The 19,872-nt window shown below is 39.6% G+C and overlaps 1 protein-coding gene across 4 annotated transcripts in view; it reads left to right on the top strand.

Moving 5' to 3' along the window:
* KCNIP4 (potassium voltage-gated channel interacting protein 4) overlaps positions 1-19,872 on the top strand; it is a 1,308,521-nt gene that overhangs the window by 1,160,155 nt on the left and 128,494 nt on the right. Inside the window, exon 2 of one of the 4 annotated variants that reach the window (XM_069593779.1) lies at positions 10,659-10,760. The exons of the other annotated variants lie outside the window; for them this stretch is intronic. Coding sequence (XP_069449880.1) covers positions 10,659-10,760 — 102 coding nt within the window. The remainder of the gene's footprint in view (positions 1-10,658; positions 10,761-19,872) is intronic. 4 annotated transcript variants of the gene reach the window in all.

The raw sequence follows: 19,872 nt of genomic DNA, 5'->3' as shown, positions 1-19,872 counted from the left end.
GAGAAACACAGAGACAGCGAGGGAGAGGGACACAGAGGTAAGGAAGTGAGAAAGATTGAAGAAAGTGAGAGGAACAGCTAAAGACACAAAGGCAGAGAGAAACACAGGAAAGACACAGAGAGGCTGACAGACCAGCATTCGTTTACACGAAACAGGTGTCTTCAAGTGGCAACTCTCAGGAGAGTCAAATTTATTCTATTTGCATTTAGATCTAGTCTGTAGATTGCTTCCAGCATATTCAAGCACTTTCTGGCTCCCACCTTCTATATTAACTAATAAAGAGGCTACTTGGTTTACAATCAGACAGAATGAAACAGGAAGGTCAGTGTGATGGCTCCAAAATTCATAGCTACAAAATTAAATGTAGGCATTTCCCCTTGATTTCTGGCCACTGACTCTGCTGGTGCCCTTCTTCAAAATAAGTCATTATAACTGGGGGCTGACTATAGCATCCAGTAACAATTGATGTGGTTTGATAGCAATTTTCAGCAAGAATTATCATCAGAGTACATACTCCAAATTTTCTAGAGTCCTGTTTCTTCAAGAATAAATTTGAAAAGGTAAAATGAACTCTGTTGTGTGTGTGTGTGTGTGTGTGTGTGTGTGTGTATTTATCAGCCCTGTGTGTGTGCGCACTCAATTGCTCAGTCGTGTCTAACTCTTCAAGACCCCATGGACTGTAGCCCACCAGACTCATCTGTCCACAGGATTTCCCAAGAAAGAATACTGGAGTGGGTTGCCATTTCCTTCTCCAGGGAATCTTCCCAAACCAGGGATCAAACCTGTGTCTCTTACGTCTCCTGCTTTGGCAGGCAGAATCTTTACCACGTGCTACTGGGAAGCCCCAGCTCCAAGCCCATTTTAAAAATTGACCTGCTGGTGGAAAGTTCCTATTTGCAGTCACTCCAGCCCAAGTGACTGCCCACAAGGCAGCTTGTCACAGACTCAAAGGAGATCCACACAGGATCACAGGGTCACTTCAATGCCTACTGATTTTGTCATAGTTATTGATTCATGGAAGACACCATGTCTGTGGAAACATTATTAGCCATTTTCCTCCAACAGACACCCGCATGTTTAGGATCTAGGAAGAAAAACATTGGTCATAATTTGGAAGCACCAGATGGAAGCTTAAACAGGGATGTGAATTATGGAGCAGAAGCCTTTATTCCCGTGCAAAGCCACAGGAAACATTTGTTCTTGATAACAGCTCTCCTAGATAAAGGAGAAAGATAAGGGTAATTCTCATTATGGTGAGATTACTACTTCCATTACCTTCATCATTACTTGTTGATTTCATAATTCATGGCCCATCATTCACCTGGAAGCCTGTCATTTACATGTAATTGCAATTTTTGTGTGTAACTGGAAAGCAGTCTGTGAAAATGACCACTTGTTTATACACTGTTGAGATGAGGAGGGGTCAGAAATACGGAGCAACTGAGGTAATGGTTGTGTTCTTAATAGTGTCAGGGCTTCCCTGCTGGCTCAGAGGTTAAAGCATCTGCCTGCAATGCAGGAGACCTGGGTTCAATCCCTGGGTTGGGAAGATCCCCTGGAGAAAGAAATGGCAACCCACTCCAGTATTCTTGCCTGGAGAATCCAGGCAGAGGAGCCTGGTGGGCTACAATCCACAGGGTTGCAAAGAGTCGGACACGACTGAGTGACTTCACTTTCACTTCATAGTGTCAGGCTTTGTAAGATGAAACCTTTCCTATTGATAAACACGAATGAATTTTCATTCAGTTATATTACAATTTACAGTAGCCTACTTACTTGCACACTTACTTCGTATTCTCTTTTCTGTATTATTTTGTTTCCTGATTTTTTAAATACTAGTACCCTAGTACATTGATTTAACTTTTAGTTGCAGGGATAAGGGAGTTGGCTTAATTTTGATTTGCAAGGCAATAAATTTATGATAGATTATTGGATTCAGCAGTTTATGTAGCCGATTAATTTAAGGTATTAACCTGTCCATTGTGTTAAAAAATACTGAGTGAATTAAGAAATGAGTAAGATGAATCTCTAATATATATGTTAGTGCCTAACATGTGCTGGTTGTTAATAACCAAAGTGGGATAAGAAACTTTCTCAGCTCATTAGGTATTTTTGCTGATATGTAACTCCAGTGAAACCTCCCTGGCCACCACACTGAAAATTATGTCTTTCCCACTCTACGTCTCAACCTGTTCAGCAATAGCTCTCAGTCCTGTTTTCTATCTGGCAAACTTTAGTTTTTGCTACTTATTTTTATTACTTTTTCTTTCCTGACTATAAGATCAATTAAAGTGGGAATTATTCCTAGTACCTGGGATAGTACAAAGCACACTGAAGACATTCAATAAAATTTTTTTGAATAATGTATTAATCAGTGAACAGAGTCCTCCCCTCAGAGAATTCAGGCTTAATAGAAGAAACTGAATTATCCATCACGGGATGTAATAGAGGTTACCATCAGTGTAGATGGTTAGACCCTGGAGAGCAGGGATTTTTTTCTTGTATGACCACTTGTGCATCCACAATTCTACAACAAATATTATTTACAACATATGCATTATTGTAAGTGCTTTTTAAATCAATGAGTAAATAAATATTTATGTGATACAGTTAATCTATCCAAGAGTGCTTGGTTTCTATGGGTGTAAAACGCCATCCATATTAAGGCACTTTGCTGGTTGACCTGCCTTCACCAGTTAATCTCTTTCTAGTGTTCTTGGCTGGGGAATGCACTCAGTAGCATCCTTAGTAGATTGCCTTCACACCCAGATGTCCAGTTAGTGAAGAGGACACTTCTTCCATGCTAAGAGGAAGCATATCATGCAGATTCTAAATGAATCTGCCAGTTACAGACATGCCACCAATGTGCACATTTTGAGACCATCGTGTAAGATAAAGAGTCTAATTTCATGCTTTCATTAGATATTGATTGAACACTTTATATATTAGGCACTGTGGAAAGTAATGGGCATACAGTCATGAATAAGAAAGATTTAGTTTCTGGTTTCATGATATGGTAGAATGTTAAGTCTACTCTCCTATATAGTCTCTTGATTTCTCTATTCTGTCCCGGACTACTTTGGGGTTAATCAAATACTTTTGATATTGCATTTTAATTCCTCAACTAGATATTTACCTGCACCTCCTTTTATTATTTTCATTTGTTTTCCCAGCATCTAGAGATTATGTCTCCTTCACTTATTCAGATTACTTAGAGTTAATATTGTCCCACTTTGTGTAAAATGTACAACAGTAAAATTTCATTTATTTCCCCCCATACTTTATGCTACTATTGTCAGAAATGTAATACTGACAGATGCAATAAACCCCACAATATTTTTGGTTGTTTTAAACAAAGGAAATAGGAAAATGAGATAATATTTTATATTTATTCACATATTTCCAGTTTCCAGTGTTCTTCATTTCTATGTGTAGCTCTCAGTTCGTGTATCATGTCATTTCTTTTCAGCCTGAAGAAATTCCTCCAGTATTGCTTTTAAGGCAGGTCTGGTATCTATGATTTCTCTTAGCTTTAGTTTATCTGAAAATACCTTTATTTCATCTTCATTCTAAAAAATCTAATCACAGAATATGGAATTCTGGGTTGAAAATCTTTTTATTCTCTCCAGCACATAACTCCATTGCTTTCTGTCATCTATTGTTTCTGATCAAAAACCATTATCATATTATTACCACTATATGTAAGGCATGTCCTTTTAGTCTGCTTTTTCTAGAGATTTTTTTAACTTTTTTCAAAGATTTGACTACAACATACCTATATGTAATTCATCTTGTACTTTTCTTTATTGAAGTTCAAGGTTCTTGGATATGTACACTGATGTTTATAAACAACTTTGGAATGTTTTAGCCATTTATTTTTCTATTTTTTCTCTCCTGTCTCATTTGGTTCTCTAATTACATTTATGTTAGACTATTTGATATTGTCTCACAAATCACTAAGGATCTGTTTATCTTTTAATCCCTTTCCTCTGTTATTCAGATTGGATGATTTGTCTTTTTTCACCTCCATTCAAGCTCTCAACTCTTTCCTCAGGAGTCCCCAATCTGCTATTAGTTAGTTCAGTCTCTCAGTTGTGTCCAACTCTTTGCAACCCCATAAATCGCAGCACTCCAGGCCTCCCTGTCCATCACCAACTCCCGGAGTTCACTCAGACTTCAGTCCATCGAGTCGGTGATGCCATCCAGCCATCTCATCCTAGGTCGTCCCCTTCTTCTCCTGTCCCCAATCCCTCCCAGCATCAGAGTCTTTTCCAATGAGTCAACTCTTCGCATGAGGTAGCCAAAGTACTGGAGTTTCAGCTTTAGCATCATTCCTTCCAAAGAAATCCCAGGGCTGATCTCCTCCAGAATGGACTGGTTGGATCTCCTTGCAGTCCAAGGGACTCTCAAGAGTCTTCTCCAACACCACAGTCCAAAAGCATCAATTCTTTCTTTGGCGCTCAGCCTTCTTCACAGTCCAACTCTCACATCCATACATGACTACTGGAAAAACCATAGCCTTGACTAGACGGACCTTAGTCAGCAAAGTAATGTCTCTGCTTTTGAATATGCTATCTGCTATTAAGCCCATCTAAAAATTTTTTTTCTTTTTATATATTTTGCTTTCCTCATCTGAAATTTCCATGTGATTCCTTTTGCGGTTTAATTTCTCTGCTGAAATGTTTCACTTGTTTACTTCTTATGGCTATTTTTTCCTTGAAATTCCAATATCTGTGTCATCCCAGGGTCTGTTTCTATTGACTGCTTTTTAAAAATTCTTGAGTATGGGTCACGTTTTTCTAGTCCTTCACATGTCTGCTAATGTTTGGTAGCACAGATGGATTTTGTTGTAGTACACTGTAGGGAGTTTAGATTGTGTTATCTTCCTTCAAAATGTTTTGAGTAATGTTCTGGAAGGCATTCCACAGTTATTAGCACTTCTGGTCTTGCCAACTACAATTCTATTATATTAAATGTTAGGATAGGTCCATTTTTATTTCATTATTAGTTACAGGATGTGGCTCTTACTCTGGGTGATGATCCTTACTCTAAAAGCATAGTCCATTTGAGCTCTCAAGTGCATGCCAGAAGTGTTCAGTGCAACAGTGCAACTTCTTTCTGTCCTTCTTTCTCACTTTTTTTCTTCCTCTTATTTATGTATTTATCTTTTTTGGCCCTGGCAAGAACTCCAGTATCTCATAGTACTGAATGATTTCTGACACCTCTGTTCAATTCTGTCTTACAACAGTTTACTTGCTGAGTCTTGTGAAGTATGTCCCTGATCATGCATCACCCAGGCCTTGGTCAATGACTGTCTTAGTCAGGGTTTTCCAGAGAAGCAGAGCCAACAGGATATATACAGGTTAACAGAAAGATACTTATTATGAAAGATTGGCTCAGACAATCACAAAGGTTGCAAAGTCCCACAACCTACCATCTGCAACCTAGAGGCCCAGGAAAGCTGATGATAGTTTCAGTCCAAACTTGAAGACTTGGGAACCAGGGTAATGATGTAAATCACAGTTAGAGTCCAGAAACCTAAGAAACAGTAGCACCAATGTCTGAAGGTGGGAGAGATGGATATTGAATTCAGGTAGAGAACAAATCTGCCTTCCTCTACATTTTTGTTCAATTCAAGCCCCTTAACCTCTTGGATGATGTCCACCAGCACTAATGAAAGTATTCTTTTTTATTAAGTCTACCAGTTAAATAACTCACCTCTTCTAGAAACATCCTCACAGACAGACATACACAGAGATGATAATTCGCCAGCTATCTGGATAACTTCTAGCTCAGTTACATTAACACATACAATGAAACATCACAATGGCCACATTTAATTCTTACATGGGTCCTTTCCTCTGACACACATAACAGTTCTCTCTTCTCCAGCACCATGCCCTGCAAATTCTACCTCAGTATATTGAGCTTGTGCCTTATGCCTCTGATCTATGGAAGGAACATGCCCCTGGCAGAGGGAGCTGGGCATTCATGGGGCTCATCTCAGGAGCTTCTTCCCTCTCCAGTACTATAGTTCTACATTGCTTATTGTTCAGTGCTTGAGAACAGTTGCCTCACATACAGCCATACCTCATTTTATTGTATTTAGCTTCATTGTGCTTCATAGATACTTCATTTTTTAGCAAATTGAAGATTTGTGGCAACCTTGTATTTTTAGATGATAGCATTTCTTAGCAATAATATATTTTTAAATTATGATTTGTACAATGATTTTTAGACATAATGCTTTGGCAAACTTAATAAAGTACAGTATAGAATAAATGCAAGTTCTGTAATTAAGTTCTAGACCTAAAATTTATGTGACTAATTTTATTGCTGTATTCACTTTATCACAGCAGTCTGGAACAGAACCTGCAATATCTCTGAGGTATGCTTGTCCAGCTATATGTTTATGGTGAGACAATACTTCCAGTAAGTTATTTATTCTCTAAAGACTGGAAGTAGAAATCTTCAATCTTACATTGTAGTAGGGAAGACATGTCAAAAACATAATTGTATTATCAATTGTTTTAATTATATTTCTCATAATGCTGCTGCTGCTAAGTCGCTTCAGTCGTGTCCAACTCTGTGCGACCCCATAGACGGCAGCCCATCAGGCTTCCCCGTCCCTGGGATTCTCCAGGCAAGAACGCTGGAGTGGGCTGCCATTTCCTTCTCCAATGCATGAAAGTGAAAAGTGAAAGTGAAGTCGCTCAGTCGTGTCCGACCCTCAGCGACCCCGTGGACTGCAGTCCTCCAGGCTCCTCCATCCATGGGATTTTCCAGGCAAGAGTACTGGAGTGGGCTGCCACTGCCTTCTCTGATAATGCTATGAAGGATAAATATAGGAAACGATAGGAGCTTACGATAAAGCTGTTCATTATCTAGTTTGGTCTGTCAGATAAAGTTTTCCTTAGGAAGTGATTATGGAACTGAAATCTCAAACATGGCAGAAGAGAAAGCCACGATAAGGTAAAACACAATTTCAGACAAAGATAGTAGCATGTAGAAAGGACTGGGATGTATGCTCAAAGGACTAAGAAAAATTAATATCTAACATTGATTGAAAGTATGCTATGGACAGTCACTATGCTAAGTGCTTTATGTATTGTTTCATTAGACTCTAACAATAGTACAAGGTAGATACTAGTACTAATCCATTTTATTGATGAGGAAACTGAGATTCAGAGTAAATAAAGTTACCCAAGACCATGGTGCCAGGATCTACCTAGGCTGTTTACTACCACGCTTGAACATTCAGACACTCTAAGGGGAAAAGTGCAGAGTGATCTGATAGCTGAGAAGGAGAGACTGGAAGGGAGAGACAGAGATAAAGTGCAAAAGAGAGCCTGAAGAGTCCATGATATCCGCGTCCTACCTGCAGGAAGCTAAAGCTCTCACTGAGGAGAAAACACAGTAAAACTAAGGTAGTCACCATATGGAGGCGGCAGGCACCCCACTCCAGTACTCTTGCCTGGAAAATCCCATGGACAGAGGAGCCTGGTAGGCTGTAGTCCGTGGGGTCGCAAAGAGTCGGACACGACTGAGCGACTTCACTTTCACTTTTCACTTTCATGCATTGGAGAAGGAAATGGCAACCCACTCCAGTGTTCTTGCTTGGAGAATCCCAGGGACGGGGGAGCCTGGTGGGCTGCCGTCTATGGGGTCGCACAGAGTCGGACACGACTGAAGCAACTTAACAGCAGCAGCAGCAACAGCAGTTACCATATACAATCTACATTTAAATATATTCCTAAAATGGACTTTAAAACTATGTTTTGACAACCAAGATCTTTTTAATATAAAGCCTTTTGTTTTGTAAAGAAAAGACAATGACACTGAGAAGATTAATAACCTGCCCAAGGTCACTTGGCTTGAAGTAATAAAACAAAAAACCTGTATACTCCCACGTGAGGGTTCAAAAGATGCTCCAGGCAAGAACAACATTAACTACTAATTTGGGGGTGGGGCTGAAGGCAGGGAGATCAACATTAATACTTAAGTACTTGAGCAGCATAAAGCTCCCTTCTCCACACCCAGGCCTGAGGGTCTAGGAACCTGTCAAAGAGAGAGTGAGTCTGGCAGATATCAGAATTTAAAGGAAAAGGAGGAAACTGAGCAACCAGCAAATACTTCTCAAGTGTCTGCTGTGTGCCAGTTTCAGGCATGATTGTAGAGTTTGCCTTGTTGTTGTTCAGTTGCTAAGTCCTGTCTGACTCTTTGTGACTCCACTGAGCTGCAGCACACCAGGCTCCCCTGTCCTTCACTGCCTCCAGGAGCTTGCTCCAACTCATGTCCATCGAGTCAGTGATGCCATCCAACCATCTCATCCTCTATCGCCCCCTTCTCCTCTTGCCCTCAATCTTTCCCAGCATCAGGATCTTTTCCAATGAATTGACTCTTCACATCAGGTGGACAAATTATTCTTGCCTTGAGAAGCTTATGAACAGTATGAAAAGTTTGGCTAGATATCAAGAAGTCCAATCTGAAACACAGAAGCTGAGTTAAGAGGTAACAATAGTCTCTCTCTTACTGTTGAAGGTTAGTAGAACGTTTCCTTTCTAACTTCTTGACAGGAGAGGATCTCTGCAAGAGGGGGTGATGCCCAGAGCAATGGAGGGGGTGCTGTGAATCAGGGACAACAGAGAAGATAGAGCAGAGGAGGGAGGGGGTTCTTCTCTCTGGAAGGCTGCAAACCGACAGGAAAATTTTATCAAGATGAGTGCGTTTGAACAGTTTTGAAGTTTGTAAGAGCAGGCGGTGTTGTTGTTCAGTCACTCAGTCCTGTTTGACTCTTTGTGACCCCATGGACTGCAGCACGCCAGACTTCCCTGTCCTTCACCAACTCCTGGAGCTTGCTCATACTCATGTCCATTGAGTTGGTGATGCCATTCAACCATCTCGTCCTTGGTAGAAGTTGGTAATTGTTGAAGGACCCGCCTGACTATACACACAGTGGCATGAAGGTTTGAGAGGACACCAATGGAAGAAGCAGAATGTCCTGCTTGAAAAGCTAAAGCAAAGTCATCATATCCCAGATAGGTTTGCAAGGAGAGTATACTTAGATAGATGCGTCCCTTTAGAAATGTAGTACAAAGAAGCTAACCAGAGTCTGCAGTATGTAGATCAGATTGATTTTACAAGTTTAAAAGCTTCCTTAGATGCTAATCTAGGAAATGAAATTGGGTGTTCTCTTGGTATGGAAAGTGAATCTGTCCACTCATTTGTCAGACATTTATTGATCTCTTACTAGGTGCCAGGCTCTCAACCAGCACTTGGCATTATCATGTAAGCAAGATATTTCACACCATGTAAGTGTCAAGGGCAGAGGAGGGACCTAGTGTGGGAACAGGCAGGAAGGGTGGTGTGGCCAGTGGCTGGTGGTCAGGCAGCAGGGAGGATGGTGAACAATGCTGTCAGAGTGAGGAAGGGCCAGATTGTGCAGGGATTGGGGTCCGTGGTAGAAAGTGGATTTTTTTCAAAGACAGTGGGAAAGTTTTAGGGGGTTTTTTAAATAGGGAAATGATCCAATATGATCTATGTCATCTGCTGTCATCTTGACACAACATCTATCTTATCTATCAGGCTTTTTAGCCAATGGGCTCCAATGGTAGGATGAATAGCTCCAAAGGGAAATAGAACAGTAGCCTTGCACTCAGGACTTTTCTATAACACCAAGGCGGGAATTATAAAGTAACAAGGCATCCATTTGCCAAATTCATATTTTAAGGGTGCTCTAACCTTGATTTAAATTGGTCCTTTTGCTCTTGCTTGTATTCTACACTTTCCAAACTGATTTGGGGCAGTAATCTATGTAGTGACATGAAGATTCAGGCTTCTGGTCACTCAGAATGGGCAAGTTGATGATGAGCTGGACAGATATGGCTCCTGGCACCAGCAGGTTTTCAAGCGCTTGCTAGCTGGCCCGCTGGGTCACTACTGATTTTCCTTGAGTCCTCACTAACTACTTGAAATCACAGATACTGCTCCATCTACTCCTGGGTTAACAGTGTGTGAATACTCCTTATGTCTTTTAGAATCACTCTGCTTGAATAAGCCCCATCCATTAATGTCCACATGTGAAGGATGTCCCATCTCTGGGCACATCAGCTTATGCTAATGAAGCTGCATATCAAGGACATCAATTTTCTCACTTTCAGGGAAGGCAAAGGTACTAACAGGTGATTGTGGTGTGAATGATTTATGCAGAGCACCCACTCCCCTGGAAGCAAAGACGGGAGTGATGAGTGCAGAAAATGTCACGTGGGCCGTTTACACTGCTTTGAATGTTGAAATTTCAATCCAGTTCACTCTTTTAGTGATATTTGCTGTATTCCCAATTTAAGACCTCCAAAAGTCCGCAAATCTTATTTTTGCTGCTCAAAATATTTATTTGCATGATTCTTTGCTCATGGGGTAATCATTATCTAAAGCAACATAAAATAAACCTAAAAGGGAAAACCAGGATTTAGTTAGTTTTGTTTTGTTTTCGTTTTTTTTTTTTCCTTCTGGGGTCCCAGCCCCCTGCCTGTGATTGCCTGAGCAAATATGGCTGCACCCAGATCCTGCCTGCCATGGCATCTGCTGACACACAGAGCAGCATGCCCCAGGTTTCTCTCTGCAGCTGGCGTTAACAGAACCCATCCCATATCTTCTAGGTTTCCTGTACACTCAGAACAGCACCAAGCGCAGCATTAAAGAGCGGCTCATGAAGCTCTTGCCCTGCTCAGCTGCCAAAACGTCGTCTCCTGCTGTTCAAAGCAAGTTTGTTTGTTTGTTTTTCTCCCCCAAACTCTCTGTTTTGTTTGTTTAGGTCTGAATGTATTGCAGTTCTCTGCTTCTAAAGAGAATCAATCAATATATTATATTCCACAAAACCAACTCTATTGATGTACTCCTGTTTACCTAAATACCAAGGGGAACGTCTGTGCAATTACAAACCACTTCCCATTTGGCAGACTGACAGCACAGTGTTAATGTTGAGAGCCTCAGCTTCAAAACATTTGGAAATTTATGCTTGATCTGAGGTGTAGGGACTCGGCTCAGATAACTCTTGGGATTCTCATTGCCAAAACTGTTAGTGGAACAGCTGTACGTTTTAAATTGCATTGCTTGTCAGTTTTCTGATTCACCATACATGGATTTGTTGTGTCATACTGCAAACATAAAAAAATGTTACTAGGTCTGAAAAGACACTATAAAGTGGAAAATAATTACACAAACATGACTTTTCTCTGCCTACTCTTTCCCAGTATCGTAGAAAACAAAACCACCTCATACATATACATATACATTTATTAACTTATAGTGGGGTCCTGATAAAACCAGTGGGGTAAGGTGAAAATATTTTAAGTCTAAAATGCATTCAATACACCCAACCTACTGAACAGTGCATCTGAGCCTAGTCTACCTCAGATGTGCTCAGAACACTTCCGCTAGTCGGGCAAAATCATCCAATGCAAAGATTATTTTATAATAAAGTGCTGAATATCTCATGTAATTTATTAAATACAGTGCTGAAAGTGAAAAAAAATGGTTGTCTAGGGGGAGAATAGTAAGTGTATCAATTTATTACCCTCATGAGCTCATAGCTGACTGGGGACTATGGGTTTCTAGCAGTTGCTGCTGACGCCCCACGCCACGAAAAAGGATCTACCAGACAGCATATTGCCAGCCAGGGAAAAGATCAAAATTCAAAGTACAGTTTCTACTGAATGTACTTCATTTTTGCATCATTGGTGAAGTTGAAAAATTGTAAGTCAAATCAGTCAATTCATTTAAGTGGCACTGACCCAAGTTAATATGTCATAATAAAAAATTTTATTAATTCATTTATTCACTCAATGTATATTTATTATATGTCAAGCCTTGGGCTATTTGTATGTGTGTGTATATATGTACATACATATATGTGTATGTGTACATACATACATATATATGTGTATATGAAAGTGAAAGTGAAGTCAGTAAGTCGTGTCCGACTCTGTGCAACCCTACAGACAGGAGCCCGCCAGGCTCCTCTGTCCATGGGGTTTTCCAGGCAAGAATACTGGAGTGAGTTGCCATTTCCTTCTCCAGGCAATCCTCCTGACCCAGGGATCCAATTCAGGTCTCTCACATTGCAGACAGATTCTTTGCCACCTGAGACATCAGGGAATCCCATATGTATATATACATATAAATATGCATGTCTGATATTTATAGATCAGTCGATAAGGTTGGAAACACAGGCAAATTTTATGCTGTCTTGAAGCAGAATTCTCTTTTCAAGAAAACTCAGTTTTTGCTTCAAGTCTTTCAACTGATTGGATGAAGACCACTCACATTTCCAAAGCAATCTCCAAAATACCTTCAGAGCAACACTTAGATCAGTGTTTGATTGCATAACTGGGTGTTATTGCTAGACAAGCTGACCATCAAACTAATCCTCTCTCCATCCTCTTTTTCCTTCAATTTTTGTGGCATTCTTAAGAAGTAAAATATACAGGATATGTAAGGGGATACCTCTATTTATTTCATAAATATGCCACAAGTTATTTATAATGAACATTTACATTCTGTGTTTACAGCCTTTCATACATAGTTTTTTCAAGCACAATACAAATGTTAGAATCAGATAGAGAAGGTGGCGTTCTTTGCCAGTGAGGAAATAAAACATTAAGAAGCTACATAGGATATTCTTGGTGTAGGGCTATAACCCATGACTTCACCTATCCTTTTTTCTGTCACATCATTTTGTCGGAACTAATGAACTCACTTATTGTTCGGTCGCTAAGTCGTGTCCATCTCTTTGCAACCACACAGACTGAAGCATGCCAGGCTTCCCTGTCCTGCACTATCTCAATGAACAGTGAACTCAGTGAGTGATTTTAAAATGTGAATGCTCTAAAATTCCACTATTTTCAACAACACAAATAAAGAAAATATGGGAAAGTATCTCAAACAACCCAACATGTGCAGTCAAAGTTCCCAGAGTAGAATAGTAATTTATTTCAGTGGCACTGACCCAGGTTAAGATGTCATAATGAAAAAAATTTATTAATTCATTTATTCACTCAATATATATTTATTATATGTCAGTTCCTTTGCTGTGAGATAGAGAAGTAAATAAAACAACCTTTGAAAAAGCATTTTCCTACTAGAATCTTCTGTGGGGAAAGTGAGCAGGATGAAATTATTTTTATCAATAATAATCCTATGTACAAAATCTATATAGTTAAGATACATTGCTTTGATTTTTTTCCTTCATCGTATACACACAAACCATCTCACAAACAAAACATAATCTGCTATCAGTAACCTAGAAGGTCACAATTCATAATGATGACAAAATCTCAATTCTACATGATATTGAAACTGTGGACATTTTTATTGCTACTATTTGTCAGTGAATGTTGGTTATTAGAGCCATTGCTTTTCCCCTTGGAAGCTTAAATAAAAATTGCCAATTTATCAGATACTTACCAAAAACATAGTCATCTGTACAAAGTAGACAAATAAAATGAAACTTTCCAATGGGTCTCTCTATTCACTTGAAGTGAACTGAAGTGAAAGTCGCTCAATCGTGTCCGACTGTATGCGACCCTATGGACTATACAGTCAATGGAATTCTCCAGGTCAAAATACTGGATTGTGTAGCCTATCCCTTCTCCAGGGGATCTTCCCGACACAGGAATCAAACCGGGGTCTCCTGCATTGCAGGCAGATTCTTTAGGAAAGAACAAAATCACCCTGCCCTGTTAACACTCCCTGAACCAGTACTGCAGAAAGCCACATCCCTAAAGAAGTGATCGCAGAGGATGCAATGCAACTGTGAGGAAAAAGGACATTTGTTAAAAAGAAAAAACATAAGACAAGATATTAAAAAAAATCATCAGCCTGACTTAAATGTTGATATTTTTATAAAAATGGGATGTCATAAAACTGACTTTTATTGAACCCATATGAGATATGGCCTATGATTTGCTGATCCACAAAGGTCTGCAGATTTAAAACTCCCTCCCTCACCAGTCACCACCTTCCCTGTTAGCCATGAAGAAAAGAAAATCCCAGCATGTCGAAGCAGATGACTTGAAAAGAAGACCACATTCATTTCATTGCTATATTAGAAAGGTTTTATTCATATTATTATTACACCCCTAACCATGATCTGGGCCCTAAGCAGTTGGGCACAGGACTGAAAAGATGACATGAAAACACGAGGCAGCAGGCAGGTGCTTGGGGACAAGGACCAGAGTGACAGAGGACCCCAACCCAGGCCACCAGGAGGAAAAGCAAGGGCACCAAACATCTCCAAGGGGGGTCACAGAGAGCCCCCTGATGAAGTCTGACTTGACTGAGAGAGTTCCGGGCTTGAATCACCTGCACAGAGGCGGCAGGAATATTCTCCACCAGATCCCATGCAGCTTCAAAGCTAGAGAGCTGAAAGTTACTTTAATAAGAGGCCAATCAATATTGTGGACTTCCCTAATAGCTCAGTTGGTAAAGAATCTGCCTGCAATCCAGGAGACCCCAGTTTGATTCCTGGGTCGGGAACATCCTCTGGAGAAGGGATAGGGTATTCACTCCAATATTCTTGGGCTTCTCTTGTGGCTCAGCTGATAAAGAATCCGCCTGCAATGCGGGAGACCTGGGCCCGATCCCTGGGTTGGGAATATCTCTGGAGAAGGGAAAGGCTACCCACTCCAGTATTCTGGCCTGCAGAATTCCATGGATGGTATAGTCCATGGGGTCACAAAGAGTCAGATACAACTGAGCAACTTTCACTTTCACTTTTCAGTCAACATTGTCACTCAGTCATGTCTGACTCTTTGCAGCCCCATGGGCTGTAGGCTGCCAGGGTCCTCTGTCCATGGGATTTTGCAGGTAAGAATACTGGAGTGGGTTGCCATTTCCTCCTCCAGGGGATCTTCAGGACCTAGGGATCTAACCTGCATCTCCTACATTGGCAGGAGGATTCTTTGCCACTGAGCCACCAGGGAAGAGGCCAGTACTCATTCTAAATTTCATTTTATGTTCTCAGGAAGGCAGAAAAGAAAGGGTTTTCATTCCTTTGGCACGAATGTAAGATTTATCAGTATTATGCAAATAAAAAAAGAAAAACAAAATGTTTTCTGTAGGAAAAGAAACAAGCTTCTGCTGAGTTACGGAGCACTTAGGTCCCCCAAACCAGAGAACCCAGAAGTTTGCAGGGAGCCTTCCCCCATCCAGCTCCCTGGCAGACTCCCTCTGTCATTACCAGGGAGCAGCTTCTTCAAGGAAATACCTCTTTGGTATTTCCTGCTTCTTCAGGGAAGCAGGTGACTGCAGAACAGCCTTCCTCATGCTGAGCCCAAAGGCAGCCTTCCTTGAACTTCCAACAGGATGGATCCTGGTTCTGCCCTTGACAGTAATCTGCGTGTCTGCTCCTTCTTCGTTCTCCTCTTCCTCCTCCTCCTCTTTCTCCTTTGGAGTTGGCAGGGTGAGTGGTTTATTTATAAAAGTCACTCGTGTTCATGGCAGCAATCTGGGAAGTACAACACACAACACGTGACATATTCACACTACACAACACACAGTCCTACTATGCTCCTTTATCTTGACGTGCATGCTGTTGCTTAGTCATGGCTGACTCTGTGACCCCATGCACTGTAGCCTGCCATGTTCCTCTGTCCCCAGAACTTTCCAGGCAAGAATACTTGAGTGAGTTACCATTTCCTCCTCCATTACCTTGAGGTAACAACAAATAATAAGTGACATCTTTTCTCATAGATGTGCATTCATTAATAATTGCAACCATACCAAATATTTATCCTTTTGTTACATTGCATACTTTCATATGTACTAACCTTATTATTAAAATGTAAATATCATTTTAATGGCAATCATAATATTATATTATATAGTTACAGCATATTGTATTTGACTGTATTCCCTAGCTTTTGAATATTTAGATTTTCCCCTTTTACTTTTTTTTTACTTATAATATAAATAGCACTGAGATAAATATCTCTGTGTATATATCTACACATTTAGATTATTTTTTTACAAATTTAGATTATTTTGTCCCAGATTTGAAATTACTGGATAAAATAGTTAAATTACATGAATGCAAGCTTCCTCATGTATATTAGAAAATTGTTTTTTGAGTTAGTCTTTCAAATATTTAAACACATTACATATTACCTCTTGAGTGTTTTTTAACATAGACTAAATATCCTCAATATTTAGAAACTGTATGTATTTTATAGGCATTTATTAAATGCAGACTTGAAATATTAGTTCTGCTGCTTGTGCCTCAAATGACAGCATTAAAAGAAGTAGCACATGACAAAGGTTTTCTGCATAAAAAACAATAGACATTATTACATTTTTTGCAAAACAAATGTATTACTCATTTTTAACAAAAGGTAAAATTAGTAAGTCCCAATCTGGTTAAGTTAAGCACACATCTTGAATTTGATGTTTGAGAAGACTGTCAGACAAAAATCAGTCCAACTCCCTTGGAAAGATGCTGGGGAATAACAAACAAGGCTCTAAGAAGGAGGTAACAGAAGCACACAGGGGCCTCCCGTGGGGCAGCCTGACTGGTTGATCAAGAGTGATAGATGTGATCTACTGAGAGTTAATTTAAGAGTTAGAATGTCTTCTGTCTGACTCTAATAACTCTCAAATCAAAGTGAGAAATGAATAAGAACTGTGGCTGATGACACCTGGACCATGAGTTAAGGATTAGCTGTCCCCTAAGCTGGCCAGTTGCCCACTGCTCTTTGAACACCCAAGCCAGGATATAGATCAAACCACCCACCAAATGTACTGGTATGATCACCATCATTTATTCATTGGTATCTCTAGCTGCCAGGTTGCTGAAGTTAGAATGATTGGCCCCTTACTTTCTGCTCCCAGCCCCCATCTAATGGCCACTAAACTCTGGTCAATTTCTCTCTGAAATATCTTTTAAATTAACTTCTTTTTATCTCTTGTGCTAGGGCTGTCAAGCAGCAATATTAGCAACAGCCAAAACATGGAACCAACATATGTGTCCATCAACAGATGAATGAATAAAGAAAATGTGGTATACACACACACACACACACAGAGGAATATTACCCAGCCATTGAAAAAGAACGAAATTTTGCCATTTGCAACAACAACAAGTGTGGACCTGGAGAACATTATATTTAGTGAAATAAGTCAGTCAGTCTTTCTGTCTGAATGAAAAATGCTCTTTTTTCATTTATATGTGGAATCTAAAAATTAGGACAAATAAACAAACAGAAACAAAACACAACAAAATAGAAGCAGACTCATAGATACAGAGAGCAAACTAGTGGTGAGAGGGGTATGGAGAGGGGATGATGGGGAAAAGAAACAAAGATACAAACTCTAGGTTTAAAATAAATTATAGTAAAAGATGTAATGTAGAACACAAGGAATATAGCCAATATTTTGTAATAACTTGTATGAAATATAATCTACAAAAATATCAAATCACTCTGTTGTATCCCTAAAACCAGTATAATATTGTAACAACTACACTTGCATTAAAAATAAAAAGAAATCCCTAGCTACTATACTCTATGTGAGCACAGATACTTTTTCTTTGAAAAATAAATGCTGTCAAGTCTGTAGTTGTTATCTTTTCCTTAGATAATTCCAAATCATTCACTTTCTCTTTCTATGCCCCAGTTAATTTTTCCTAAAGTAATCACTTCCCTATTTATTCGAAAGACATTATGGTGACAAAAAGCTTACTAGATAATAGTTAGGAACTAATATAAAAGATAAAATATTGAGCACTTGATTGTGTGTTTATATGCATGTTTTCATTTAAATTTACTTCATAATAACATCTACCCAGTAAAATCTCAGTGCCCTTATTCAGTCAAAATAATTGATTCAGTAAATTAAACTTCATCCAGGGGTTTTCATTGTGAATTTGAGCAAGAGGGCAAATGTAACAGGGGTATTTATGAGCCACCATCAGCATTTACCTTGGGTAATTGCAAAACATAATTTCCTAACTTAACCAGTTTCTTAGTATCCAACACAACACAACATTTCAGTGTATTCATTATTCCTGGTAGCCTATTGATCATGAAAAGTTTTAGATACCCTTTTTTGGCAGAGAAGCCATCAGCAGTTGGCTGCTGGAGAATTTGTTTTCAAAATTGACTTGAACTGCCAACATACTGCCAATTAAAAATACAACAGTAACCTCCAGGAAATTGAAAAAAAATTTAACCTTCTGACAATTAATCTCATGGTCACTCCTGGTGACTTAGCTAAAGCTCTGCCTGGGCATGTACTCAGGAAAATCTTTGGAAGAACAGAAACATAACTCATGAAGTTTTGTAAACTTAATTTGCAAGTGGAAAACACAGTCCTTCAATTTCATAATATGTACAAATTCCAAAAATGCTAAATTCTCACATGTTGTTTTATTTATTTAACAAGCATCTAGGGCTTACTCTGTGGTTGGTGCAGGTCTAAGAATTTTGCACAGTTTAACTCATCATATCCTAAAAATAATCCTGAAAGATGGACACTACTATTTCAGTTTTACAGACTACAAAACTAAGGGATGAGAGGTTAATTAACTCACCGAAATCATCCTAGTAAGTGTGGGGGAAGAGCGAGAGGTTGACTCCAGAAATGGGGCTCTGCAACCTTTGCGTTTTGCCAGCTCTCTAGTTGTGTTCATTGTTTTGTTCAGTTTTACCAAAAAAAAAAAAGAGAGAGAGAGTCTTTTTTTTCCACTTATCTAATCTACCTAGGACACACTTGTGTAGTCCATATTGTCCAGAAAGATGTGGTAACCCCTCACATGAGTTGTTCCCTCTCTGAACACAATCTCATCATCTACAAATGAGAAGCACAGAAAGTCTCCTTCCAGAGCTGTGGGAGCCAGCGATTCTCTTCTGTCTTGACAAATGGTGGATGTTCAAAACTAGCACAAACATTTCCTCTTTCAGGACACTTCATTGCCCAAGAGAAATAGGAAGTGGGAAAAGTTAGAAACTTCACTTACTAAGAATTAAGATGAATTGGCACCATCATTTAGGGGTTTTCCAGGTGGCTCAGTGGTAAAGAATTCACCTGCCAAGCAGGAGACACAAGAGACACAGGTTCAATCCCTGGGTCAGAAAGATACCCTAAAGAAGGGTATGGCAACCGACTCCATCATTCTTGCCTGGAAAATCCCATGGACAGAGGAGTCTGGTGGGCCACTGGGTTGCAAAGAGTTGGAGACAACTTAGCAACTGAGCACAGGCACACACACACACACACACACACACACATCATTTACTTACTGTAAACAATGTGTTTTACTGATTAGAATGTGTCCCCTTTCTCTTTGCATGGCCTTTTACAGGTCTTAGAATTCTTCCTCTTGGGTGTCTTATTTCACCCTCACAGAACTCCTGGGAGAATGACAGATTTCAAGAGTTAAAGTCTCCATTGAACAAACAAAAATGGGGAGATTAAGTGGCTTATCTAAAATTACATAGGTATTTAGTGACATAGGAAGATATGCATTCCTTTTTCTGGTCCACCTTTTATCAACTGAAGTCTTCATCAAATTGTGAATGAGTCTTGATACAGGAGAGCTAGAGGCAGAATTCTCAGGGCAACTATTTCCTATTAGCAGGTTTAGATTTCCCTCAGATGTGGCAGACATTTAAGGAGCACTAACTGTTTGAACAGTAATAGTGCCAGGAACAGGGGAACACTGAAAGCTGACAATGTAAAGCAATAAACATGTATAAAAATCACCCAGATACTATGAACACAAGTGAAATGCTACCAGAAGCAATACTAGGGAGTGCTTTAGAGTCAAGAAGTTAATGATAACTCTGGGACTACCTGATTTGGTTAATATCCTGGTTCAGT

The sequence above is a fragment of the Ovis canadensis genome, chromosome 6 (genome assembly GCF_042477335.2).
Source record: "Ovis canadensis isolate MfBH-ARS-UI-01 breed Bighorn chromosome 6, ARS-UI_OviCan_v2, whole genome shotgun sequence".
NCBI lineage: Eukaryota > Metazoa > Chordata > Mammalia > Artiodactyla > Bovidae > Ovis > Ovis canadensis.
This window is presented reverse-complemented; position numbering and strand designations above follow the sequence as displayed.